At 43.8% G+C, this 27,444-nt stretch overlaps 1 protein-coding gene across 6 annotated transcripts in view; it reads right to left on the reverse strand.

Annotated features, from left to right (window-relative positions):
• Positions 1-27,444, reverse strand: part of CNTN4 (contactin 4) — a 336,631-nt gene that overhangs the window by 156,547 nt on the left and 152,640 nt on the right. For 5 of the 6 annotated variants that reach the window (XM_040593681.1, XM_040593676.1, XM_040593679.1 and 2 more), the window contains one exon: positions 9,030-9,168. In XM_040593681.1, coding sequence (XP_040449615.1) covers positions 9,030-9,084 — 55 coding nt within the window. In that variant the 5' untranslated portion in view covers positions 9,085-9,168. Of the gene's footprint in view, positions 1-9,029; positions 9,169-9,841; positions 9,855-27,444 lie in introns of those variants that run through there. The other variant, XM_040593680.1, reaches the window with a different exon arrangement.

The raw sequence follows: 27,444 nt of genomic DNA on the forward strand, positions 1-27,444 counted from the left end.
GCTCTGCCAGCCTACTTACATATTCAGCCATCAGTAAAGGGTAATTCTGTTATTGCCCGCATTTACAGTGCGGTAATTATCAAAGTTGAATTGACCCTTTCCCCCTTCTATTCCGTTTGGATGATCACTCCTGATTGCTGCTTAGCTGAAAGACCTTTATCCAAATAATAATGATCGCTGCCAACATCATTTTCAGTCAGTTAATACTCCGCTGCACAGGTAAGGGCAGAGGCAAACCTCCGGGATTTAACCCCACAAGCCTGCGTGGAAGCTAATGGCTCCCCCAGCGGCTCTGTTGATATTCTAAATGATGAAAATACCCACAAAAGTGTGGAGAAAAGAGAAAGAAATGTTGTACCTATGCAGGGCAGCATCAGGGGATGAAATGTTTACGCAGAGGCAGGTTCTGCCAGACCTTACCCAGCAACTGAAGACAAACAGCCGTAAACACAAGCTCCAAAACTAAATCTGAAGAAGTGGGAGAACAGCGTCTCGCATGCAGTGAATACATTGATCATGATTTCTGGATACACACCGTAGCCCCACAGCGCAGTTCTCAGGCCACACACAGGTGCCGTTGCCTAAACCGTACCCAAACCCAAGCTCCAGCACCCACCCTGGCAGGTTCTGCACCGCACCGCATCCCTCACCTTCTTGCTCTTCTCAATGACCACCCAAACCTTGACAAAATGAGGTCCCTTTCCGACAATATTTAGATTTTCTAAGAATCATACAGTATTTTACCTATAAAGCAATAGACCAATCACCTGAAATCCTGCCATAAAACTTCACTTCTACTGGCAATAAAGAAGAATTCTGGGTCCATATTCTCCCTAATTTGATAGATGCTTGCAAAAGTAGGTATTTTTCCAACTCCCTAAATGAAATTTAATTTCAATACCTACATACTAATTCAGATGCAAAGATGCTAAATTGAAAAAAAGGCATCCTACAAAACGCACGGGGGATCAATACACAGCCAGATAGTTGGAACATCTGCTTACAAAAATGTCTGTATAGTCTCCGTTTTATTTAAAGTGCATCATCTTACCTCCATAATTTTTGAGAAACATGTAATTAAACTTGCCCAGATGGACTTGCAAGTTAAACAGAAAAGCATAATATACCTAATCATCTGCATGTGAAAGAGAAATGAGAAAATTGCATTGATACGGTCTCTAAATTTATAATTTGGAAAATGATGGCCTAAATCAGAGTCAGGTCACATCTAGCGAGGGCTTCACTGCTGACAGATTAGGAATGTAAAACGGGTACAGACTTCTTGTGAGGTTTAGTCAAATCCCCCACAATCACAGAAAAACTTGCCACTTAATCCCTAAATAAACATAAATTACACATCATCACATGCATTTTCTTTGCTCTCTTTTACAACTATGTACAGCTGAGCGATACTGTAGAAATCTCATTTTGGTGGCTAAAAGTCTTCTGGTTTTAGTTTAAATGAAATTTTGCCCACTTCAGGTCTAATTATTCTTGTCTCCGTGCCCTCTTAGCTTCATCAGCTCTTCCCCTCTGAAGTTTCTTCTCCTTCTCCAGCTTCAGTCACTCCAGCGCTAGAATTACACGTCCTCTGGCTTCAAACCTCTGTACAATAATATGTAGCACCATGTTCACAGGAGTCATTATGATGGTTTTCACCCATCACCACTGCCGTCACCTCAACAGCACATTTAATTCTGTTTACACGTTATCTATATTAAGGAACGTCCTGCCCACCCTTAGAGACAGGCAGGGCTTGCCCAGGAAGCGCAACAGGGCGGCATTATGGAAGGAGAAGAAACAGCCAAATGAAGTTTCTCAGGAGAGTTTTCATGGCAACAGCGAACTTCGACAGGCTGGGAGAGGAAGACAAGGGCAGATGCCCTTAGAGATGCTAAGGACCTTACTTTGACTTTTTGTCCCAAACTGAAATGAGTATTTTAATTGTACGGTTTGCGCAACTGTTCCCTGACATTAGGGGAATGTTTTCTGGTGAGAGTTCAAGACACTCGAGCTCTGATCAGCCACAGAAAATACAAGGAAACTATTTTCCGTTGGGACCCCAGCACAATCCCTGAGGGAGGGACAGACCTCTGCCAGCTCCTGCATCACTTCCACAGCGTGTCTCAGCATCCCACGCTGCCAAACAGTACCCACAGCAAACTGTAACAGCACTGCCTTCGCTCTACCACTTACACCTGTTCTTACCCCAAAAGCCTTTTAGAAAGCATGTGCTGTTAACAACTGCCACCTGCAGCAAAATCGTCCCTTGACATGGCAAAAGCACCTTTAACACAGACCAGTATAACCGTATTCAACAGGCAGCAATGTTGCATGGGCCAGGGCGAGCTGACACCAGAGGCAAAGCGATGCTTAATAGTCTTGGGGAGTTTAACGCCACACTGCAGTCCAGACACTGCTGGGAAATGGATAAAATCCAATTCCACCACTGTTAAAAAATTTACAGGATTTGCCACAGCAAGGGCTATCCCCCACCAGAAGTGACCTGTACCTTTGCCCGCATGACCTCTCTCCATCCCACCATCTACTGTCCTCTCCTGCTAGCAACAGCCAGCCCCAGCTGTGGCCAAGGGCAGCCTTGTACTTGTCCAAAGCTCTCTGCTGGAGTTAACTATTCAGCACTGGCTTTAATGACAATTTAAAGCACGCTCCTAGGCAGCTTTTAAAAACTTTTCCAAGGGAAGACCAGTGCACTCACAGCAACAACGTCCAGCAGCGCCCTTGCTCAGATGGCAAGGTTTGTGCTAGGTATTCAGTTCTCAGTGGAAAACCTACAATTCGCAGCCAGCACATGGTGGTGTTACGTCACCACGCTCCTGTGACCGCATCACCCACTGCTACAGTGTCATGGTTTAACCCAGCCCCACGCAGCCGCTCGCTCACTGCCCCCAGTGGGATGGGGGAGAGAATCAGGAGGGTAGAAGTGAGAAGGCTCATGGGTTGAGATAAGACAGTTCAATAGGTAAAGCAAAAGCCGCACACACAAGCAATGCAAAACAAGGAGTTAATTCAGTACTTTCCATCGGCAGGCAGGCGTTCAGCATTTGAAATTACAGGAGCTTACAGGGAGCCAAAACCTCCTCAAGTAATTAAAAAAACCACACCCAACAAAACCAAAACATGAAGGGCAAGCCAGATCTCAACTGCAAAGCCTTCCCCAGCGAGCTTCAGCCGCAGCATACCGAGCGCTGTGACGCCAAGGGCTGGGTTGTGTTTGGGAAGTGATTATATTAATAGGAGTCATTCGGTGCTTTATCTCTTCCAAGTGCTATACAAACATTAATTAGGCAGTCGGGTACAGAAATGCAAAGTGCTGCAGAACTGACCAAAATATAAATTAATTAATCATGGAACAGCAACATATTAATCATTTTCCAACTACCCACTAACATCAAAGCACCAGTCAGTCATGGGAACTACACAGCACCAGAAAAAACATTGAACAAATTGAATTGCTGCATTGTTTATAGAAGACTGTCATTTAATATGTAGAACAGTACTTCCTGGTTTAATTATTCATATTCAGACATGAAATTAGCAGAATTTCTTTTGTACGTAACCTACATCTGCTTAGATAGAAGCAAAAATTCAAACAGGCCTGTGAATATTCATATTTGTATGAATTCTGAGGTTTAGTTTTTCATAGAGCTGGATACCTGATTTCATTGGAATGCATTGATATCGGTTATGGTGATTTTTGTCTAACAATGGAAAATACTTGACTATGTATTAGTTGTGTCGTCCCACCCCCCCCCACCCCCCACCCCCCCCACCCCCCGAATTACATAGCCATGCTATAAATATTCTGGTCTGAACCACTGCTGAGGTATTGGTTATGCTGTATCAACTTGTGACAAAAGAAGAAAGAATGCTTGGACAGGCATTTCTAAGGATATTTTCCTGTAAAAAAAACACTGTTGGGGAAAAAAAAAACACCTTAAACCTCACCACACTGGAAATAAGCTCTACAGAAATTTCTTTTTTTTTTTTTTTTCTTCTCACTTTGCTATCACATGCCTATTTCTGCATTTTAAAACTGCATTTTTCAGCAGATAGAAGGTGAAAAAATGCTTTTGTTCCACCTTAATAAAAAATATGACAGAATTTGGTACTGAAAAATATGATGCTGTCCCTGGATTTGAAGAATTAATTGCAGGTGTTTCTGGGGTATCACGACACCAGCAACAGGCTTCCCTGTAATAACAGCCGGTAAAAAATGCCACTGCAACCCTGGTTCTGACGGCTGGAACGATGTACAGATTTTGCACGCGTGGTCTTCTCCACATTAATTCATCCTACCTTTTCAGATGTGAGAGGCAATACTGCTAATATCTAATTATATATATATTTATATATATACATATTAATATATATTACACCACACAGCTAGCTTTTTACATAACAGTATAGCTATGTGCAGAAAGTGCAGAGTGACCGATGCAAACCACTCTCGGGGGAGCAACACAGGTATCTTTTGGATCACCTTCCACGTTTCACTAAACAATTGCCAGCAATCTTTGTGCAAGCCATTTAATCTGTTGCAAAACAAAGGCTCACACAGCTGAGGGCTTTCACGAAGAAGCCAATTTAGCGGAGAGAAAGAACCGTGTTTCCTTATTCATTCAAATCGGTGTAAAACAAATACCAGATTCTGTGTTTTGGCTTGTGCTTTCTGGAGTGACTTCAGCCCCCGCACCAGGCGTGCGGCGCAGCCACGCTGTCCCTCTGATGGAGCACACTGGGTGCAACACAAGTATTGTAGAGCCACAAGACAGACCGGTTTTTTGAAGCTACTGCATTTACGTGGTGCTTGCTAAGAAAAAAAGGAGGGAGAGCCTTGCTGGCTGGTGCGTTTGTTGTGAGCACAGATCCTTCTTTTTAATCGGCAAGAACAAGAAGGCCAGGAACCAGAGCAGTGAGGCATGTCGGGGCAGGAGGGCAAGCCAGAGCCCAGGCACACGCATGACAGCAGACCATAAATGCTTCTCCAAAGCTACTAGGTTCCTTTTTTGTTTTCTGTCAAAATACGAGCGGACCTTCATGGTTAAGTTACTTCATAAAATATGCATATGCACATGCATGCTCAGACAGCTAACGCATCTATGCGGCTGCCGCTCGTTAACATGCAAATATGACTTCAACAGTGAAACTCACTGCTACAGGAAGTTAATGAGGCAAAGAATTGCATAAGAGTCACAAAAATACAGAAAATCTCCTTCCCTGCTTGTCCAGCACATTAGAGGCATACAGACTATGTCCCATCTTCATTAGCGCAGGTCTGTTCGGCTCATCCTGTGCGATGCCGTTTGGTCCCCATCGCTGCTCCTGGGTGGCACACGTACACCTTTCAGGGGATGCGACAGCTACGTGGGGCTGCCCAAGAGCAAAGTCACGACTCAACGAGCTGTGTGTTGTTTTTCACAGCCTATTCTGCTTTTCATCTTCCTCTACAAAACTTGAAGTTATCACCACAACGGCTATTTAAGGAATCTGAGAGCCCTAACAAATTTGGTACCAAAGGAATAATTTGAAGTTCCTGCTTCCCAGAGCTGACACCTGAAGAAAAGACTCCTGAAAACATAGTCAGAAACCCAGAACTGACATGTAATGACTATTGAGCCCAAGGAAAGCATTGTTAATTTTTATCAGTATGACCTCAGAACAGCCAGTGAGAAAAGTAGTCTGAAAAATATGGTCCCAAAATTGGGATCCCCAAAAATCCCCCAAAACTGGGTTACGGATTAAAAGGGGGTGGGATGCTCAGAAAGACCTTTAGCAGTGCTGCTGCCTTGTGAGGGAGGCTGGATACCTCCCGAAATGATTAGCAGATCCACACCTCTAGGCAGCTGGTTTAAGTACGCCCCGGGATTGATCTAGCTTTCTACCCGAGTGTTTTATCCTCCTGTGAAGAACCGCAGTACCTGAACACCCAGCAGACAAAATCAATAGCAATATCCTGGGCGGATGGTGAGCAGCTCTGCACGGCTGTTGGCTCCCGGCACGTTGGTGGCAGTGGGTAACTGGTCCCTTAACCACACGTTTGGATACCCTCAGTGCTGCGGGTCTGACAGCTGTTTAATGGCTTGGCTGGTACGAGTTTGGAAGTTTTCATGCCGTTTCCAGTGAGCAGATGTTCATTTAAAAAAAAAAAAATAATAATCAATCTGAAGTAGCTGCTGGGACTGGCAGTAGCTGGAGCCCTGTGGCTGTCCCCGAAGGGTGCCGGGGTCACGGCCGCAGGGCAATGGCAGGGTGCTCGCCTCCACGCAGCATTTTTGCAGCATTTTGACAGGGCGACACACAAAGAGCTCATCCCCCACCAGCCGGGCTGTGCTGTGGCAGGGACAGGGAAGCGATGCGGTACCTGGGCTCGGTGCCCGACACTGGTTGGCAGAACTAAACACAAGTATGTCATTTTAAGCTTATGTTCACAGGTAACTCAATACTTAGCAGAGTATTGAGAGATTTTTCCAATCATTTGAGGGTCCACAAGGCACTATGGAGGGTTGTTAGATAACTTTTCTGCATACTATTTTTACTATTTTTTTTTTTTTTGTATAATTCAATTATTAATTTTTTTTTCTTAAGGATGGCTCAGTAATTTGAGCAACATGAAACAAAATATTCCTTCCTAGCTTTTTTTCCTAACTTAGAACTTAAGAATTTCAGAGAAGAGCAACCTATTGTAGACAGAAGGACAGTTTCCATCCCTGCGGGGCAGGCTTAGAGCACAGCCACCACGCAGGGCAGCGGGATGAGCAGTGCCCCAGGAGCAGGGCCAGCCCCAGGCTCCCCTGCACCTCCCTGCTGCTGGGCAGGAGACAGCTTGGGAAACTCCCAGGCTCCTGTCAGCTTTTCCCTTGGGATCAACACTGGAGGTTCTCCAAGAGCAGCGTATATGCTAGCAGAGGCAAACAAGCCTCTTGAAACTAGGGGTTTTTTTTAAAAAAAAAGTTGAACATAAAAATATAAAAAAGAAGAAGGGCTGAAGGTTTGTTTATGAACTTTGATGTTTTACCACTTTGTGCCTTTTGCATGGAGCTGCTAAATCACAGCTACTAAAATTAACTACCTCAGGGTCACCCCCTCCTGCCTTGCAGAGCGCACCAATGCAGAACAAGACAACACAAGGCATCCAGTACAGTTTCCTCCTTAATTCTGGAATATTTAAGAGCCAGATCTGGATAGTCCATAACACCACAGCGCTACACGAAACACTTGCACGTGTCTGGGAAGCATCCTGAGCGCGCTGGCTAATAACAGCACTGCGCCTGACCGAGTTAGCCCTGCTCCGTGGTAACACCATGGCTCGTGCAGCAGAATCCCTTCCACAACTGCAGCTCGTGCAGCTCGCAGGCAGACACGGACACTTCCAAATCTTGTCGAAAGAAGCTGGCCCAAACCACATCCTTCAGCAAAATTAAACAATTTCCACACTCATCCCCTAATGTAAAACTCGCACAAAACTTTTAGCGCTCCTCTCCCTGTAACTCGGCCAAATCTCGCTCCGCGGGACAGACACACTGATGGCGTGCCCTGAAGATACTCAGTGCACTGCAAAGATGAGAAAAAGTGCTGTTGCAGAAGGGTGTGGGGAAGGCCAGTGCTTATGAAATGCATTTTTCTAAAAAACAGATGTAAGAGACAAGGAACTCCCTCCCCCACACACACATATTCTCCTGAAGCTTTATTTTTGCTGACCCTAGACATTTTCCAATATATCTTTTAAGTATAGAAATCACAGTGAAAAAAAAAAAATCATGCTTTTGTTTTCCCACCGTTTTGTTGATTTGCTTAAAATAGAGGGCCGTACTTCATGTATTCCCACAGTCTAACTTCTCTAGGGTTGCAATTCCTGAAGCACGTGTGGCACTGCATTGCAGAATGTCTCTGCATCCAATTTTCTGCCAGCTCAGAAACTGTCATAGCACATTTCGAAAGACTTGGAACCAAATTTCAAAAATAGGTACCCGTAAGTACCGGAATAAAAGTGGCTTTGTGTTCAGTAGAGCTCAGCAGAAGAAAGTAAACACTATTATAAGTAGTTTGCTGTTACTTAAAATGCTGAGAAAGTACCCTGACAATGTGCACATATAAAAGGGAAGAAAGCACAAGTTACTAAACAAAGCAGTAAAACACTGAGCACCAAGCAGCAAATAAATTAGAGCAATCCAGACGAACACCAAGGTGACATAAACATTAATTAAAACATAACACACACCCCTCCTCAGAAAAAAATACATATTAAAGAATAATAACACCAAGTCAAGGAGGACACATTCTGAATTGTAAAGAAAGTGTCTTCAGCAGCCCTGGGGTGATGGCAGCACCCGCCAGGAGGCACGGGGGGTGACAACAGCCCGGCGCCCCCCGCTCGCTGAGCAGTCACCTGCAAGTGACTCCCTGCACACAAGAAGGTCAGCGTGGCTTTGGGGCGAGCTCTGGTGACCCTCTGCCAATCTGGAACGTCTTCAAGAACTGTTTCAGCTCCAGAAAAAGGGCACGTTCCTTGGAAATTTCATTTTGCTGGGAATGCTCAAAACATTGCAGCTCTCCGGGAAGAAAAGGTTACACAGGGGCAGTTACAGAAGACGGTTATATTGCTAAAATATGTTACTTTAATTATTTGTTAAATGGAGCGAGGTTTTAGCTGTAGCGTAACACCGTTTTAATGTGATTTAAAGCTATACTCCACGTAGGTTTAATTGAGCATTGAAATGCTTAACACAGAACACTGAAAACAACTTCCATCAACAGCAACTTTGAACTGGAAATGAGGGAGCAGCCCTCTGAAACACTGTGCTTTTACTGTGGAGATACTGATCAACAGTAAAAGGAGCTTGTTCAGAGCATCAACCTGATCCGTTCAGCAACCTTCCCTCACACCAGCCGTGGAGCAGGGAGTTATTTTGCCATTTTATCACTGGCATATAAAGTGCGGCCCATTTTTGCATTGGTGTCAAATACAGTGGCATTCTTAAATCAAAAGTTTTGAAATGACGCTGTACCTGCAAAGCACACCATGAATGACTGCAGCACGAGCAGTTCCCATAGCAACCTCATCTTCAGCTTCCCGGGTCAGAGGAGACCAGCCCAGTGACTACAGAAGAGAACGGGGCTCCTTGGAAATTTTAGGCAACCTTTAATCTGTAAAAAAGAAAAGACAGATTACAAGGAGATTTAGGATTGCCGCTCCTTCTATTTGTTGGTAGAGTTGTTTTTATTCTTTCTGGGAAAGTTGCACCTGAAGACCAACAAAGAAACTTTTTTAAACATTCCATGTAAAGTCATTCTGAGGAGCGATACGTGACCGACTGAGTACGCTGGGCACCAGATGAGGATTACGAATTGTCACCCTGTATCTTGGGCACAGTCAGATTTTGTCTGTCTCTCGAATTTGTCATCAGCAGATCCACTCACTGCCTCTCTGGCGTAAGTGAAGTGTAATTAGTGAACCCTGTACATCATGGTTAAGAGAAAAGTTATGGGAATTACATCCAATTTTCTCTACAAACACCACGCAGCACATGAAGGACACATCTCTGCACAGGTGCCACTTTCTAGGAAATGTTCCCACGTTGCTTGTCAGAGGGATGCTTTTCCATTTCACCCCATTCTGATTGCTCTAAACATCTTAAAAAAAAAATAAATCCCTTAAAGTATCTCCAGACCTGATCATTTCCTCACACTCCATTACAACTTGTAACTAGTTAAAATCTGTGAGCAGGCAATTTGAAGACTTCCTCAGTTTATCACTGCAAAGTACCCCCTGCAGTGCAACCCAAGGTGGAAAAAACATGCCTCCTTTTATGAAAGAAACCTTCTCCAGAGCAGGCATTTAAATATTAAAAATAAATAAATCAAGTCAGACACATATTCTTATAATTTATTCATATCACTGAAGGCTGGAAAAGTTAAGGGGCCTTCACGCTTGCAAGACAAACGGCATGACTAACAGGATGTGAAGGGGTATCATGAGAGGTCTCCGCTTGCTTTTGTGAGTTAAAATTGCTAAGATTCTTCTAATAAAGTCAAGTTCCATGCACTGAGAAATCTAAGAATCTTTATCCTCTGAAGATGCAGCTTGGAAGGGGGTAGAGATTAATTGCATACGTTCAGCTGTTCTCACACAGACTGATAAGTCTAGATGGGGGTTTGCAGGAAGGACTAATCAATGAAAACTAATAACTTAAGTGAATGATTGGAGTATTAATTATTAGTTTTTTGAGGGAAAATGTCTTCATAGACTTTTACATTGATTGACATAGTTAGGCAGCTATTCTGTGTTTACAGCGAACTCGAGAAATGTATTTTTTTACCCTCTATAGTCTTGATATGCGGACAAATACTCTGTTTCCTCTACCAAATTCTGCTGGTTATAAGCGCACCTACACAGCAGATTCCCACCAAAGGCAAGTCACCCTTTATTTTACACTAGTATAAGTGAGATCGGAGATAGAACTTGTGTTCACCAGCAGCTGCTGAAATTCTTTCATGTTCTCATTTTCCCACGTACCAGTCCCATCAATAAGCCCATCGTGTCACTTTATAAGGCTTCTCTTCATTACACGGCAAGGCAATGCTTCACGATTATTCTCCTCGCCCTCTGCAATAAGCTACGCGGGACAGAAACAGAACAATCGCTTACAGCCTTGGATACCTAATTAAAAACACAAGAGGTATAGCACTTATCAACTTAACCTACTGCCAGGAACCCATCTAAAGCACCCGCAGCCCCGTCTGCAAGCTGCCAGCACGCAGGAGGGATGACCAAAATCACTCCTGCTATGTGGGTTAGTAACAGCCTGAAGCTCCTCAGCTGTCCGTAAGCAGTGCTGCTGGCAAGGAAGCGGTATACCCGCCTTTCGGTTAAAAACATGGGAATATAAACCCCCAAATCTGACCAAAGTCAAGCGCAATGCCTCTACTTGTTCCACAGGTTTTGGGGATGGCGTGCCAGGAGACTCAATGGGGATGAGAGACACTTCTCTGAAGGACCATGGAGACGGCTGTCCTGTTTGCAGGTCCCAAGGCTCTTTGCATCACATCCCTGGTACTCTCTTTGAACCAATACTGCTGTTTTGGTACTTTATTTCCTAGTTTTTCATAGCTGCAGGAAAATTCTTGGATAGTCTTCAATTTATTACATTTCCCCACTGCACTGCAACTTCTCCTCTTACCAGAGCCTCTCTTGACTCACCACTCCTTTGGGAGAAACTCTGGCTACTTTGTGGTTTTTGCAAACTGATTTTTTTTTTCCCCCACTTGGGAAATCATGCTTCTCTAAGCATTTTAAACACTAATAACAAAAGATTTCAAAATTCCTAATGCAAATTAGTCTTCAGCTTATAAGGGCATTAAAAATAGCAGGCTAGGCTCTTACTTTCCTCCCAAGATGTTTTGACACAATCGCTGGGTCTTACATTCAGCCAAAAATAAAAGCTATGCTAAAAATATCCATTTTTAGTATTCAGCACATTTAATTATTAAGTCCAGTGAAAAAGCTGAAAGTCCTCCCTATTATTTAGTTATTCAAAACTCGGTCCAGATAATCAGCAGGCAGCAGAGGGTCACACATGTGGTTCAAAAAAAAAAAATAAATTCAGATATCTGAATGGAAAGAGTCACTTACGGTATTACCAGACTGTCTATACGTGGCACTGTATATATACTCTGCGCATTTCCATCGATGCTAATGGCAACTCCATGCGCTTACGCAGCCAAAGTACATACCCAGTAATAATTACCTTACAGTATATTGCCAGAAGAGGTTCTAGCATATATTTTCTAAATATATGGGATCGTACATCGTTCTGTTGCTGGATTAATATTAAAGCTTCAGAAGCAGCACTGCCCTGGTGCTCCCCAAGAGCTGCCCCAGGAGCGGCACTGAAATGGGCACTGGGGGCTCGGCTGCCAGCCCCCCTGCCCTGGCTGTTACCGATACAGCCACGGCAAGCTAACGTTAGGGGAAGTTTCCCAAAGAGAAACGATGCCTATCTTAGCATAAAAAGTAGTGAAAAGCGAGTTAGATGATTACCATTAAAAATATTTTCCTAAGGTTAAAACATGGTGGTATTCGAGCTAGGGCTGCGATTCCGTTTCTCGTGATAGTTCCCCATTTCACATGTGAGTGAGTCCAATCTTCAAAATGTTTTCCCGTAAACATTGCTGCTATTCATACCAGCAGTCCCGTTGTTCAGAGCGGTGTAAAAACTGTTGAAACACGTTGACTTTTTATGGCAACAACTTTAGGAAAGGCAACATTTGTGCATGAGCAGAAGATATATAATTGAAAAGATCCTTCCTATTTCTAAATGTTTTCTGACTATAAAATCCCAGGGGCGCTCATGCTGCTTCTGAAGCAGAATATGAGAGTCCTGAAAACTTGCAAAGTTTAATATTTTATTTCCAGAAGGAAGCATATATAGTGTCAGCAGTGTACAGGTTGTTTTTTCAAGATGAAAATGAGATGGCTGTGCTTCAGTTTGGAAGTGCATCCCATTAGAAAACCTAGTGCCAGCACACATGTGCAGATGTCTTTTTAACTGTACTTTTGGCAATGCATCCACTGCAAATTCTTTTGAAAGGCACCTTTTGTTTGTAATTGGATTCTGACGAAGAAAGTTGACTCTAAGAGCTCTGACTACAGTCAGGTATGAGGAAAAAATAAAAAGATGCACGCAGCAGAAATATTTGTGGTGAATTTTTCTAAGTTAGCAGGCATAGCTTTTTGTCAATATTTCATTTGGATGTTTAATGATTAGCACTTCTAAAAAAACCACAAACAAAATAGAAATGAAAAGCCTAAGGCTAAGATATATGGACGCATTTGGAAGACGAAAAATACTTTTATATGTATAATTTTCAATATATGAATTCACATTTTTGTGACTATTATATTGTGAAGGAAAATTTGAAAAATACGCCTAAGACCCCCAAGTTTTGCAGCAGTAGCAGCAAGAAACAAGATTTTAGCAATCATCTCACATTTTCCTGCTGCCCCTTGGTGTGCTGCACAGTGCCAATTCTGCTAAACTCCAAAATAAATCACTGTTAATGAAGCATGCTGCACATACAAACAGCAACAGGCATCTTTTAATCACCTCCGCAAAGGAAGAGCTAAGGGAAAGCACAAACCACTGTGAGCACTAACAGGCGAGTGGCTCAGTTTAAGGTGGCACCAGCCCCTCCGACCTCCACGGGTCCGACCCGAGGGCGAGAGCAAGCATCTCACATGAATCCACGGCTTTCCTGAACGGCGACATTAATTCATGGTGTCAAAACCTCCGAAGAATTACCAAGCTTTTTAAACAGAGGTATAGTATCACAAAAATAATCTTCAGGCTTGGATGCAGAAGAGAGAACAGAGCTGTGGGATACCCGAGTGCTGTCCGGTGACACACAACTCGGGGCCACACAGCTGCTGAGAGCACAAAATGTTCACAGGTCTAAGGACAAAGGCTTGTGGCAAACATATGCAAGAACATCAGCAGTGGATATGGCAGATCGAGTCTAGAAAGACTAGTTCCAGCAAAACCTGGGAAACGGAAGTTTAGCATAAACTCAAATTCAACTTGTCTATGCAAAAAAAGTTAGAAAAGTCACCACTGAAGGTTTTCTGAGATCCAAAGAAACCTTTTTCCCTAAGAGGGAAGATACCTTCTTCTAATACACATGCACAAAAAGATCTATATCTATCAATGATGTGGTTGCTAGGTGCTTCACAAGCCCTAGTAACGTACCTAACAAGAAGTCTGCAAAACTACACCAAAACGCTGTTCTCCATTTCCACCTCTCCAAACACACTAACGCTTTCCCAAAGTTTATGGACTTTAAGGACTCAATCAGTGCAGGAGTTAAGCCCTGGTTTTCTTGACAAGACATTATAACACGTGTTCATTTAAGTTTTTAACACTTAAGGAGCAGCATTAACAGAGAAATACTGAAAAGCAAATGGTTCTTTTTAAGAAAAATAATTTCAGTTTAGAAGATTTTAAACCCTTTACTTCAACTCTGATTTTTTATGCCACCACCACCACATTCAGTGGAAAACACAGCCAGTGTTTTTTTTTAAATAACCACAATGAGATGGACTGGACATCAGCTGCTTTAGAGCCCCTCAATACTCTAAAGAATGAGGCATCATCTCTGGAAAGAAACATCCACAAAAGCAGAGTTCACCGGTAGCACAGCTCACCTCACCCTCTGTGCGGTACGCCTGCCACACTTCCCTCAAATTGCTTTTATAAGAAGGAAGGAATATGAAAACTTCAACTTTGGGAAAGGAATTAACATCAACATGAATTTCTCCTGCTCACTACCTGGCAGGCAACATTACCTGCTTATTTTTAAAAACAGATACGCGGACAGGCTGCCTGCAGCCAGTCTATTTGTGATCTGAACCCACCCCTGCAGTCCTCTTTGCAGGACAGGTGTTTTTCCTATTTTATCACTTTGGAAATTTTCAATTTAGACTTCACCAGAGGCAAATACTATATCTTTACTGAAGGGCAGATATAACTTACTGAAAAGCCACAGCTGGAGAGTAATTACTGAAAGTTCACTGTCAAAATGAGTCTGTCTTTGGTCTTATGCTTTTGAGTATTTTTATTAATCACAATGGTGGCAGAGAACGTGTGCTTATTCAGTCTGCTGGTGACACTAAGAGGCTGCAGGTACCTCTGAAGATGTGAATGTAATTCACAACCACCTTGACAAATTGGACATAAAAGCTGACTAAAACAGAAGGCTGGATCTCTGTAAGAGACAAGTGCTGCATACTGCAGTAAATAGGATGCTGCATTAAGTAGCACAAACATATGCCGGGGAGCAGGCGGCTGGGTGATTGCTCTGCACTGATCCACACGTGGCTGAACATGTCAGCCATGCCCTGGGACTGTGAGCAGCAAAAACCCTGCCTGGGATGTATACACCAGGTTTGTGGGTCCTTTGAATCTGAAAATTCCTGCCAGGAAAGCAACCTGTCGCTCTCCCCACCCCGCACCAGGGAGCCCCAGACGCAGTACTACAGCCAGGAGCTGATGCTGCTTGTCAAAGATTTGCCCCAACAGAAGCATTCAAAGAAGAACACCACAAAGGATTAGAAGTCTATAAATGTCCTATAAATAAAAGCAAATGGAGTTGCTTAGCCTAAAGAATAATGAAGAGAAAAACACCTATGGTATTAAAACATGTAAAAGACTGTTGCAAGTAGAAGGAAATCATTTGTTCCATGTCCCAAACAGATGTGACAATAATCAATATGCAAAAAAGATTAAGGTTTAGACTTCAGGAAAAGCTTCTTGTCATGCTAAGGCCAGCTGAAGCACAGCTACAGGCTGGCTGAATAGCCTGCAGAATATCCATTACTGATGTTCCTTAGCAATCAGTAAGATAAATTTAAGTCCAGAACAACCTAGACAGTGAGGGCAGAGACAGTACATATCTTGCTTCCAGAAACACCAGTATTTGGAAGGAGATGGAGAGACTTCTAAACACTGGGATTGTCCAGTCCCGCTGCTGCTGGCTGCAAGGCAAGGTTGTTTCACCCTCTGATTCAGAAATTGGAATAACAATAACCTTGAGATTCTGGTAATTGGGAGTCACTCAGACCAAGGCACCGAATGGTAGCACAGAGCCATCTTCTGTGAGTGAAGGTTAAAGAAACTGTCTGGCTTTCATAAGGGGTCATGGGGCAGAAGCAATGAGTGTATTTTTTTTCACATAAAAGATAAATAAGGTTTCTCTTAAATTAAAGGAAATTGCTTTATCTGTGAAAGAGATTAAGCAGTGTTATTCCAGGGGAGCAGCATGAGGAATTAATTCATAACGAGGTCGTGGCAGATACAGAATGCTAAGAGCAGTTCAGGAAAACGGCGTGATTAGACCTCATTCAGTGGGGCTGCATCAATACATCAGCCCATAAAGATGCGACGTTATCCTTCCTGCAATTTAGTGTCCAAAAGCAACGTGGAGGTTGGACACCTTTGTGAGTGTGAAGGGCAGGAACCGCATCACTGGGGTAGACTAGTGAGAAATCAGCAATCCTGGAAGGGATTCTATATGATTCTATAGAGCTGTTAAGATTCAAGTATTATGGGTGGCTTTTGAGCATGCGGCTCAAATAGCTGGTAGCCCACACTGCTAGAGAGCATCGCTGTGGTACATCCCCCTAAGGTGCACCCTGAGCATGGGCAGCTGCAGATCCCTGCCAGCCCCGCTTCCCAACATTGCTTGTGGCCCCAATTCAACAACACATCAGCCTTCTAAGCCTGACCCAGCCTCTTAATACTCTGCTGAATGTGGGCCTGTGGGTCGGGAAAGGCACCAGCTCTCTTTAGCAGATGCAATCAGTGACCCGCAAAACTGAACGTCCAGAAATAGAAGGTGCCTAGAAAGTGTGCCCCCAAAAGCACAGATCTTCACAGCAATACTTTTTTGATGTACACATCACTGATTTTTTTTCAGCACTTGAAAGATAGAGGTTTTTTTTCTACTGTGGTAGCTGTTGTCATAAGTCCTGAGATAAATACTGGCCCTGGGAAAAGGGAAAAGAAAAGGGAACTTGAAAAGATGGCCTGGGGAGATGAAGGGTAGTGGGAGTGTGCCGGTGGCATCTCTCACCGAGCTCTCCTTGTTCTCACAGCACGTCTGTCAGATCCTGATCTATCTCAAGCTTCTTTGCTGAAATTATCCCTTCTGGAGTTGCACTTATACACAATTCACGCATTATGAAATATATACAGGCATATTGTGCCTGATAAAACAAATGACACATACGCAGCACGCCTGAGACATGCTTATGATAAATGGGCATGAAATGCTTCAAAAAATTAATTATCTAAAGAAAAAAAGACCAAGGAAAACAACATCAGTTTTTACATGGTTTTTCCTCCTTTGGGCATTCATTCACATTCACTTGATAGAGATTTCATTTCACTGTATCAAGGAAGTTACAGCACCTCAACAGATGCAAGTTCCCATCTCACCCCAGTCATTTGTATTTGTCAGGCTGGGTTTGGTGCGCGCCGTGCTGGAGCCACCTCCCCACCGCCATCGCACACCTGCCACGGTGCCCAGGTACACACACACGCGGGGAGCAAGGATGACATGCAGATTAAGACAATAAACATAATTCTAACCACATTAGAAAAGGCAGCTGAAGGAATAACTCAGTAAGCACCCACTGCCGTGAATTACAAGCCCTGGAGTTTAAATACAGTTTCTTCAACTAAGTTTCTTTGATGTAAGTGCTCTGTAGGTTATGCTCATGCTATATATCCCCCAAGAAACTGGCTGGTGGGGCCAGCTCCATTCACGGTGGGGCAGGCAGGGACACTCTTTGCTGCTGATGCATGAGAAGGTCTATAGAAATAACTACCCCTAGCACCATCCCTTTCTGACTTGTAACATCAGAAACTCCTCGAAGGAATATACCTGGTTTATCTCTATGCAGAACCTAGTGCCACTGCTTAACCTGACTAGAGCCTCTGGATTCCATGAAAATACTCAGCTAACAGACATGCACACCTTGTATATTTCACCGCGTTGCAGTATTCCCTGCACGCCTTCATCGGGAGCAAAATGCAGCTTCATGGAAGCAGCAATCCGTCTCAAACGCTGGATATTCCCAGCCATGCAACACATCCCTTCACCTTATGAACCAGTGAATCAAAGCACCATTTTCCACTGAAGAAAAAAATGACAGTAATTAAAGCCTTTTAATTACTAGCCACTAACTACCACACATCACCCTATTACAATCCTCACTCTTCGCCTCTTGCCCCCAGGAAATCATTGTTGTCCTGTAAAACCTGGATAATTTGTAAGCATAAATCATCTCTAGGTAAGGAGATTTGGGTGACTAAAAGCAAGACTAAATTAAGGCTACCGGTGTTAATGAGGGGTCACTGTATTGTTCTACCTTTTCCATGGAAGGGATATATGGAGAAATGCTCACCTGAGGCAGCACCTAGCAGCCAACATCCAGCCTCTCCCAGCCCAGAAGTCCATTCACACCACAAAGTCGGAGGCACTTTGCTCAGACAAGGAGAAACTTTATCATCATAAAAACCTGCAAGCAGTGAAAGCTCGCAGTCTGGCATTTTCTACAAATTAGAATTTATTCTTTTTTAGAGTCTTTTACCGAAGACTGTCTAGAACGGTTACCTTAAAACTCACCAATTTGAAAACAATTCGCAATTCATGCAGAGTAAAATTTTCAACACAGTATTTTGCAGGATTAAAATGAATGCTACCCCATATATCCAAGCAATAAATGACAAACTGTGCATAAAATGCCAGCTTTAGGCATAGCAAAACTCACTTGAAGAGCAAAAGATATTTGACTTGGTATTCAATAGGTCCAGCTCTTCTCTCCTAGCTGTATCACTGATCCACCATCAAAGGAAATGGTCTCTGAAGCCCACTACATATAAAATGAGTATTTTTTTTTTTATTTTTTCCAATAGCAATGACTGTCAACATGAGACCTGAATGCAGAGCAGAGCACTCAACCAAAGCCTGCTGCAAGGCAGGACGCTGCAGCCATCTCCCAAGCAAAGCCAGCCCATCCTGGTCTCCAAGCAGCCTCTTTCCACCAGAGAATACAGACGCACTGGCAAACTCCAGGATGCAAAAATAAACTGTCAGCTAAAGTGGAGTATTAACCTCCATCTGACTTTTGATCATAAATTTCCTAAAGAAATAAGGGTTAATTTATCACTGTCTCAGTTTGACAGGACGATGCACGGAAGAAGCAAGGCTTGAAGAACTCTGTGTGACAATGAAGTTCCGTTTATCCCTAGGTCACTGCTTCCAGATAATGAATCAAGACAGTTTCACAGTCTGAACAGATAGAAAAGTAACATTCAAAGTTATCATTCACTTTGGAGTGGGTTCATTCCCAAAATATACATTATCAGAGAGAATTATCTTGTCCAGGAGACAAAAAACGATGTGAAAAATATTAACAATATTTCCGTGATGCCCCTAAAATCAGCACCTTAATGACATTTTACTTTTCACTTCTGGAGCTTGCAAAATAATCCATTTTATTTCAAAGACAAAAGGAGAGCTCTCTCCATAGGAGTTCCACAGGGGGAAATCAAGTGTATTGGACATGCACACGTTATGAAAATGCTTTACCCAGCCTGCTGCCTCCCTGCAGTGCCCCCCTGAAGCTTCCGAAGGTGTAAAACAGAACTTAGAAAAGAAAAACAACAGGTGAGTTCATTAACTCTGAAAAGTTGCTAAGAAGCCAGTCTTGTACTCTGCATATTCATAGGAACACAGGCTAGCAAAACAAAAATTCCTTCATCACTTGTGACTGGCAGAAGTTTTCCAACCCAGGGAACTGAGATACCTGGACCTGGAAATGGTTTTAACTATTTTGTTAAATTCAAAAATCACCGGGGGGGGGGGGGGGGAACAACAAAACAAACCCACTTACCACTTTGACATCCCCATTACAAGATTATTTAGCTTTTTGTTTACCCTTCAAAGTTTATTTTAAAAAGTTGCCTGGAATCTGGGCATTTGAGGGAACTTCCCTCTGACTTTCCCAAATAGAAGGCTAGGCACTTAGCACTTCATTTCTGCTGGGATGCCATTAAAGTTCCGCTCCTCTCCAACAAAAAGAAATCCTCCCTGATTTTTCAAACTAATGGCGTCCAGTGAGCCGCACAGATATTTTTTTCTTACTGCCAAAACCAGGCTTCCTATGGCAGCTGGAAGCAGAAGGAAAGAGGCTGGATTTATCCCTCAGCATTTGCTGGCATATCAAGGCCAGAATTCCAGCTCTCAGGCATTCTTTCAAAAAATTAACACAGTCCGAATTAAGGGCTCCATAATTACTGCCAAAAAGTTTAATGGGTCTGGATTTATTAAAAAAATGAAACCTATATACTTGGGCGATCACATCCTGTAACAATTTTTGTGGCCTGTGAGATGGCACTGCAAAATATTTTCTGAATTATTATTTCTGGCTGCTAACCCCGGTTTAACCCTGTATGTTTATTCAGTTTGAATCTGAAAGATTCACACAGCCTGGGAGAGCAACGTCCCAGAAGGCTTATGCAAATAATCACAACAAGTCGTACATCACAGATTCAAAACGATAACAAAGCTGATGCAAAGGATGGGCCACCCACGGCGGGCGCCAGAGCAGCGAGTGGCCGAGCCCTGCGCCCAGCCCCCCGCGCTCCTCGGGGGTACCTGGCTCTCGATGAAACCCCGCCACAATCCTGAGCCATGAAAAGCGAGCTGCAGAAAACATTTCTCACAGGTTCTCGTTAAACCTGTTGTTGTATAAAATATTAAAAATGGATTTTAACCTCACTCCGTGAAAACTTACATACATTCTAAAAAAATCCACTACCTTTATTTTTGTCACAAATGTACCTTAGTTTTCACTCCTTTAAAAAAATAATTTAAAAGCTATCTTTGTCTTTAATGGGCCTATTATATGGCTACGTTTAGCATTATCTGTATGATTATTTTATTCAAGTAGTAATATGATAAAAATCAATTGGGTACAATTTCATATATATATATTTATTTTTTTGTAACTCCTGGCAGTAAGTAGAATTGAAATAATGAACTCAAACTCCTGGACCTGAGTCTCAGAAGATGCAATGCCCTGGGAATAGCTGGTTATTCTTGAACTCGGAGAAGACTTTTTGCCACTCAAAGCTGTTCAGCATTTTCTTCTAGCAGAATTTAAGGTAAGAAAGCCCAGAATCATCCATAGAAGAAAGTGAAAAAAAAAGTATATACAGTTGGCGATATTTTACACAAAATTAAGAAAAAGTTGCACAGCCGAGCTCACGGGCTCGTAGCTCCAATGGGTTTCACAGAGGTACCAAGCTGGAGCTGGGGTTGCTCTGCACCACGTTTCAAGCAGGTGGTTAGGAGATGGTGACAGCCTTACCTCCAGGGCAGCCCAGAAACCTTCAGTGCATCTTAGCTGCACCCTCAGTTACATCACGTTTAAAGTGAATTTCTGCATGCATACTTAAACCACAGTGTGGCTGCTCTACCCTTGCCTACGGCTGTCAATCGATTTGTAAGAGACAAAACCCATCTTGGGGCGGTTTCACCACTGCACTACAAATGAGCCCTGACAGAAGTTTAACGCGAGGCGTCTGTGAGCATCCCCTGCTCTGCAGGTGGCCTTTGAGGGAGCCGCTTCCTTGAGAGGAAAAGCCTGGACCACGTGGGCTCCTTAACACAGGAGCCGTCACAGCCACTCATCCGACTTGCCTGGCACCCTGGTTCCGATCCTATATACAATATTATACGTATTTGAAGGCAGCACCAGCCTTGCACTTCAGCTGCTCTCAGCAGCTCTCCTGCCTGCTGCGGGTGCTCCAGCTCCCACCACCCCTCCGTCCGCAGTCAGCGCTGGCACAGCCTGTGGTGCAAAGCCAAATGGCTCAGCTCCTCGTGTGAAACCAAAGAACCCACGCAATGAGGCAACACAGCAAAATATGAGAATTCACAGATTCCCAACCTGCTTTTCCTCCTGCTGTCAGCGGCTATTTCCAGCAGTGAGGCTGGGATCACACACGGGATATCAAGTGAAGGCACAACACGCCTCCTGTGCATCCTTTGGGATCTTTCGGACTGCAGAAATACTGATGTCACCGTTTACTTTGCAAATCTAAAGGCACAGCTGTGTCAAAATCCTGTTTGCGATATTTTGCTATCAAATAGTCCATTTTTACACCTAAACTTTTTAGTTGCATTAAAAAAAAATAAGCTTTTCCCCAAGAAATCTAATAAGGAAGCAGAAATTCAGAGGTCTAACCTTGACCATGGCGGTCCAAAACAGTCTAATTCAGCCTTGAAATCATTCATCAGAATGGCTCCGATCAGTGTAGAACAAAGAGTTTTCCCTCCCACTGGGAAAGCAAATCCTCCAAAATCAAACCAAGCAAGCAGCAAAAGGAAGATGGCTGGAGGGATCTGCTCACCTGACAGCAGCTGAGATAAAGCAGCAGATTCTGTAAGGCTGGGGGTGTAAACGGAAGCAAGGGCTGGTGCCTAAACGTGCTGTAACAGAAAACATGTTGGTCTCTTAGTATGTAGGAACTTTGTTAGCGATTTCCAGACCTCAAAATTGCAGATGACTGCAGTTAAAAACAAGCGCCATGGTCACAGCAGAGGGCACCTGCCAGATGTGGCCAGAGGTTACGGCCACCAAGAGCCCCTCCTGCCCAGCCGCTGCCCCAGCTGCACCGCGGAGGGCTGGGGACCCCGAGCTGGGAGAGTCACGGTCACACATGGCTTCGCACCTAGGAGCTCCTTGGAGATATCTTCTGCAGAGATTTGTTGTCCTGCCAGAAGATGATTAAAAATCGTGGCTGAACCCAACGTGACTTGTTACAAAGCAAGGGGGGGGCAGGAGTTCCTGGCGATCTCAGGCGAGGTGACCTGTCTCGGTGACGCGATGCGTGGCTGGCAGCGTGCACAGCACAACGCTGACTCCTGTGACACCTCTGGGTAATCACTGCTATTATTTGGTACACTTCATAATGCAATTCTTTTGCTCTGATTTAATTACTAAACATAAAAGGAAATAAACTTCAGAATGAAAACAAAGAAATTGCACTGCATGTAATTTATGGGAGCTATTCTTCAGCTGAATGCCATAAAACCCTGCATGTTTATGATACCCTATTAGAGGGCTGAAAACACACTTGCATTTGCTTATATTGACTATGCAGATTATGCGATATTACTGCCTGTTTCTGCCTCTGCCACTTTTCATAGAAGCAGCATATTTGTTTAAAGACATCCTTGCACTAAGCATTGGCTCCTGCTAGGAAAAAAAAAATAATAAAATAAGACTGGCGATGTACTCTCTCATCGCCAGAGGCTGGCAAGCTGGTAGGCGCCGAGCAGCTGGCAGAGGTACGCAAAAGAAGGGGGCATCGCACACAGTTTTGTTTTCAATCTGGAATATCAATTATTGGAGGAAGTAACCCCACAGCCAGACAAAACAAGAACCATCCCTGCAGCGGATAACTATGTCAAATGATCTGAGCCACATGGCACTTCAGGAATGGCTGCACGATAGCATGAGGATTCATTGAGATATCGCATTAAGCCCTTGGTTCTCCTGTCATAGGAAACAGATGAGAGGAAATAAGGTTTGCAAAGTTGACTGCAGCTTTGGTTTCTGTATAACAGCTTCAAAGCACGTGAACAGAAACGCACCTCCCTGTTATCCCCGGCTCAGCGCTCTGCGTACCCGCCACTGCTGCAAGCAGATGACCGGGAGATGGTGGCTGTCAGGAGCGGAGGATGCTCCCGCTGCCTCTCAGAAGCTGCTCTCCCTTCCCACGGCACCACAGTGGCCCAGGAGGAGCTGCCTGAGGCTCCTCTGCTCATCACCCAGGTTGAGGGCACCGCAGCATGGGGAGGGCACTGCACGAAAGGAAAGGGGCTGGGAGGGACATGAGGTGAGGTCTCGATGCACACGCTATACTCCGACACTGAAGCCATCTTCAGTGTATACATTTTCAAGCCTCGCCCCTTTTTTAAGCCCTTGAACAGCAGATTCTTCTCCCATTTTGCATGGATGGAGCCAGCATAAAGAAATAGGATGAGTTCACACCAAATTTACTGTTCTCCAAGGAGGCAGCAGGACTTCACCCCTTACCAGCTTGCAGACAGGCCCAGCTACCCTACTGAATCACATACAGGCCATGCATCCTAGTACTGCGTCAAAACATTCCTTTTTACTGCCTATTAAACCCTGTTTTAATATCTCCTAAAGCGCTGTCAACTTTTCAACCTTCGTCTGCATCTTATCTTTATGTGCCAACTCATTTCCAGCCATAGTCAATATTTTCCACTTTTCATTTTGCATAGATGGAGCTGTCAACTCAAATTTAATATGTTCAATGTTTGGCAAAACTTCTTAGTAATTTCTGGGTGTTTCCAGACAACTTCTTTTTAAAAAAATTGTAGCATCCTGAATTGAAGATAAAATTGAGTCCAAAACCAGGAAACAAAAGGGTATGAAATTAGAAAACTAAGACTGAGAAAAGGATGAAAAGCATGTCTAAATAAAAATATCATTCCCTCCAGCTTCATAGGTTTGAAGTTAGGAATCTGATCATGCTGAAATTGTTAGCTTCGTCTTTTCACATAGTCACTCCAAAGGCAGGCACAGATCCCCACCAGCTCTAACTGCTGTGGGAGGCTTCTCCTGTACAGCCTTTTCTAAATTGTTATCCTAAAGCCAGGGCTGAAAGCAGGATAAGAAGTCAGGTTATTTAACTGCAGGTGGCTCTGTTTTGGTTTTCTAGCAGGTGATGGAGAGTGGTCCTAACGCGTGGCTTTAGTGGTTCCTTGCCAGCCTGGCATTAGAGCCCCAGCAGTGCTGGCAGGGCTCAGGCGAGCTCCGTGACTTGGCAGGGAGAAGCCACCCACCACGGTGGGGTGTTTCGGTAGGGGTACGGGGGGGCACGGGGAGGGAGCGCTCCAAGGGACAATACTGCTGAAATGAGGGAGAAAGGAGGGCACGATGCAGACACACAGCCTGGCAGGAGAGAACCTGGGGCACAAAGAAACCAGCACCGAGACCCAAGCACACAGTCGGGGCAGGGAAGAGGAGCGTGAGCACCCTTGAGCCCCGTGGAACCCACGGCACTGGGCAAAGCCACCCTGCAGCTGGTGGGAGACTCCCAAAGCGCAACAGAGCACAGACCTGAGGGGTGGGTTGAGACTCCAGCTGTGAACAAGGAGGACAGACCCACATTATATTAGGGTTCTCCCTTGCAATATAATTAAAGTGATCTTTCCAATAGCTAGATAAGAATTTACTGCATGTAGTAAAACTTAAATTCTACGATTTAAATTACAACGCTAGTATGTTAATTTATCTCCTGTTAAGACAGTTAAAGCAATGACTAGTAGCTATAACCAGTGAGCAGAAATAGCCCATTTTACAGCCTGACTTACAGATCATTGATGCTAATAGCCTATTAGCTCCGTGGGCTTTGGATAAGACCATAGTGGAAATAATAGAAACGCCACTGGATGGAAAAAATACTGTAATGTGATAAATACCTGCATCATAGGATTTATCAGTTAAATCAGGTCTGTGTGTAGGATATCCACTGAAAAAGAACGATACACATTATAAACCTTAGCCGACATTAAACAGGGAGCCTTATTTCATTTTATTTTAATTAAAGCAACAGCTAAAGGCACAACCATTACATTCCTCAGTATTTTACGACTACCACATTACCAAGGGGAAGTCCATGAAATACCCAAAGTGAGCTAGAAGTTACAGATAAAACAGGAGAAAGATAAATATTTCAATCAAGTGATGCTTGCAAGAAAACTATTTCTTCTTTTATTTTTAAATCACTACGCCTGAGAAAAAAAATCACAGTAAAGGCACAGCAGGCACCGTTACTGAGTGCTAATCAAAAAAACAAATTGTTCTGAGTTTGGAGATATAAAAATGTTTAATTTCAGTCTACAAAGTTAATGGTTTTAAATGTGCCTTAGTTTATCTGTCTGTTCCTTCTGCCTGCTCACATCTGCAGAGGTCCTCAAGCCCAGCAGTCTTCAGACTTCTAGGTTTGTAAAAATATTAAACTCTAAACAAGGATCAATAATTCTAGAGAGCTTTGCCTGCTTTTAAACTCAGATGTGAAACTATTGCTTTCTATAACGATGAAGACATGACCATTCGTTGTTTCCACATTTTCCTTCAGAGAAATCTTCACTCAAGCTAACTAGGAAGTTCAGAGAAACTATAAGTAACCACGCAGTGGGTAATTTAAATGTACTTTAAAATTCAGACAACTTCCATGAATCCTGACCTACATTTAAAATGTATTGCAAATCTTCATCAAGAAAATTTCCTTTCGGCTGGAAGCAACGCTGCAGATGTGTCACAGCCTGTGATAAGCAATTCTTTGGCTTAGGAGCACACGGGGGCTGGTGTGCGGACCTCTGCACGCTGGTGGCTTCAGCTCCACACAGACAGACAGGACTGGCCAATCTGTCACATCTTTAACCATGGGAAACATGTGTCTCCAACATAATCCATGACTTCTAATGCATGTGACTACAGTTAGCAATTCTTAATAACTCACAGCATTCCCCCAGGGCTTGCCAGCGAGCAGACTTTGCAGTGAGAGTCTGGGGGTGTTAGACAGGAGCTCCGGAATGACATCTCCCAGTTGCAACCGTGCTCTAGATCACAGTCACAAATCACGTTCCAGGAGCCAGGCAAGCTATCCCAAACTTCCCTCTCTGGTGTTTTCTTCTGGCATACACTTCTACAGAATAAACTTAAAATATGATAAACGGTAAGAACTTCACCCTTGGCTGGGAATTCAAATTATCATATTGATTAGCTTTGCCACATACAAAGTGGAAAATATTCACAAAATTGACAGGCTTTAAAGAATAAAAGTTGTCACCTTGCAAATGCAGAACAGCAGCCAGGGTAGAGCTACTCAACTGGCAAACAGCTTTCTTCCGAACCAAAAAATACACACACCCCTGAAAAATCACATCCTCAAATTATTTCACTGTAATATTTTGAATATTGACCTGTTTCCTGCCTGAAACGTGCCCTCAAACCTCATAGACAGAAAGTCAATCTGCCGATTTAATTTTCTGAAACAGGAGCATGTTTGTTAATGACAAACTCGATTAGGAAAGTACCTGCTGGCAAACCTAGGGAGCAGGCGGTGCATGCACAGGCACAAAAAATGAGGGATGATCCAAACGGGCTAAATATTTTCTAGATTAAAGAAAAAAAAAACCACCCAAACAAAAACCCCAAAACAAAACACACACACCAAAACCCCACCATAAATCAACTTTGCACAACACAACTGACAATTAGAATCTAAACAGCTTGGTGAGGTTTTGTTTCTCTCGGCAGAGTTATACTCAGCACTCAGCCTACGCACGGTCGCTCAGAGCAGTGGTTAGGAACGCACTGAGCCCAACCGACAGAACCTCCCCGAACTCCATATGCTCCAGAAGCTTTTTCACAAACCCTGTTCTCTATCAGCCTCTCAAGTACCGCTGGGGAAGCCTTGCAGAACAAGCGCATCCTTGGAGGACAGGAGCAGAGCCCTTCAGTCCAAAGAGCGAAGCAGGTCCTGCTGTCAAGGGCTTGCCTCAGAGATGCCTGCGGATGCTTCCACTGGAAAACCAGGAAACGTTACCACAAAGCTTCAGCTAGCAGATGCTAAGGAGTTAGAAGCAAAGGATAACTCAAAACGACTCAAAATTAGGAAACACTTATCTGCATGAATCTCCTCCTCCAGCTCTGCCATCCTTCACTCAGCCCCTGGTTCTCCACGCTGCACCAAAGCATTTTGGATGGCCAAGCCAACTACACCAGCCTCTGCTTTCAGGCATCACCCTTCTTTA

This window comes from Falco naumanni, chromosome 4 (genome assembly GCF_017639655.2).
Source record: "Falco naumanni isolate bFalNau1 chromosome 4, bFalNau1.pat, whole genome shotgun sequence".
Classification (NCBI taxonomy): Eukaryota; Metazoa; Chordata; class Aves; order Falconiformes; family Falconidae; genus Falco; species Falco naumanni.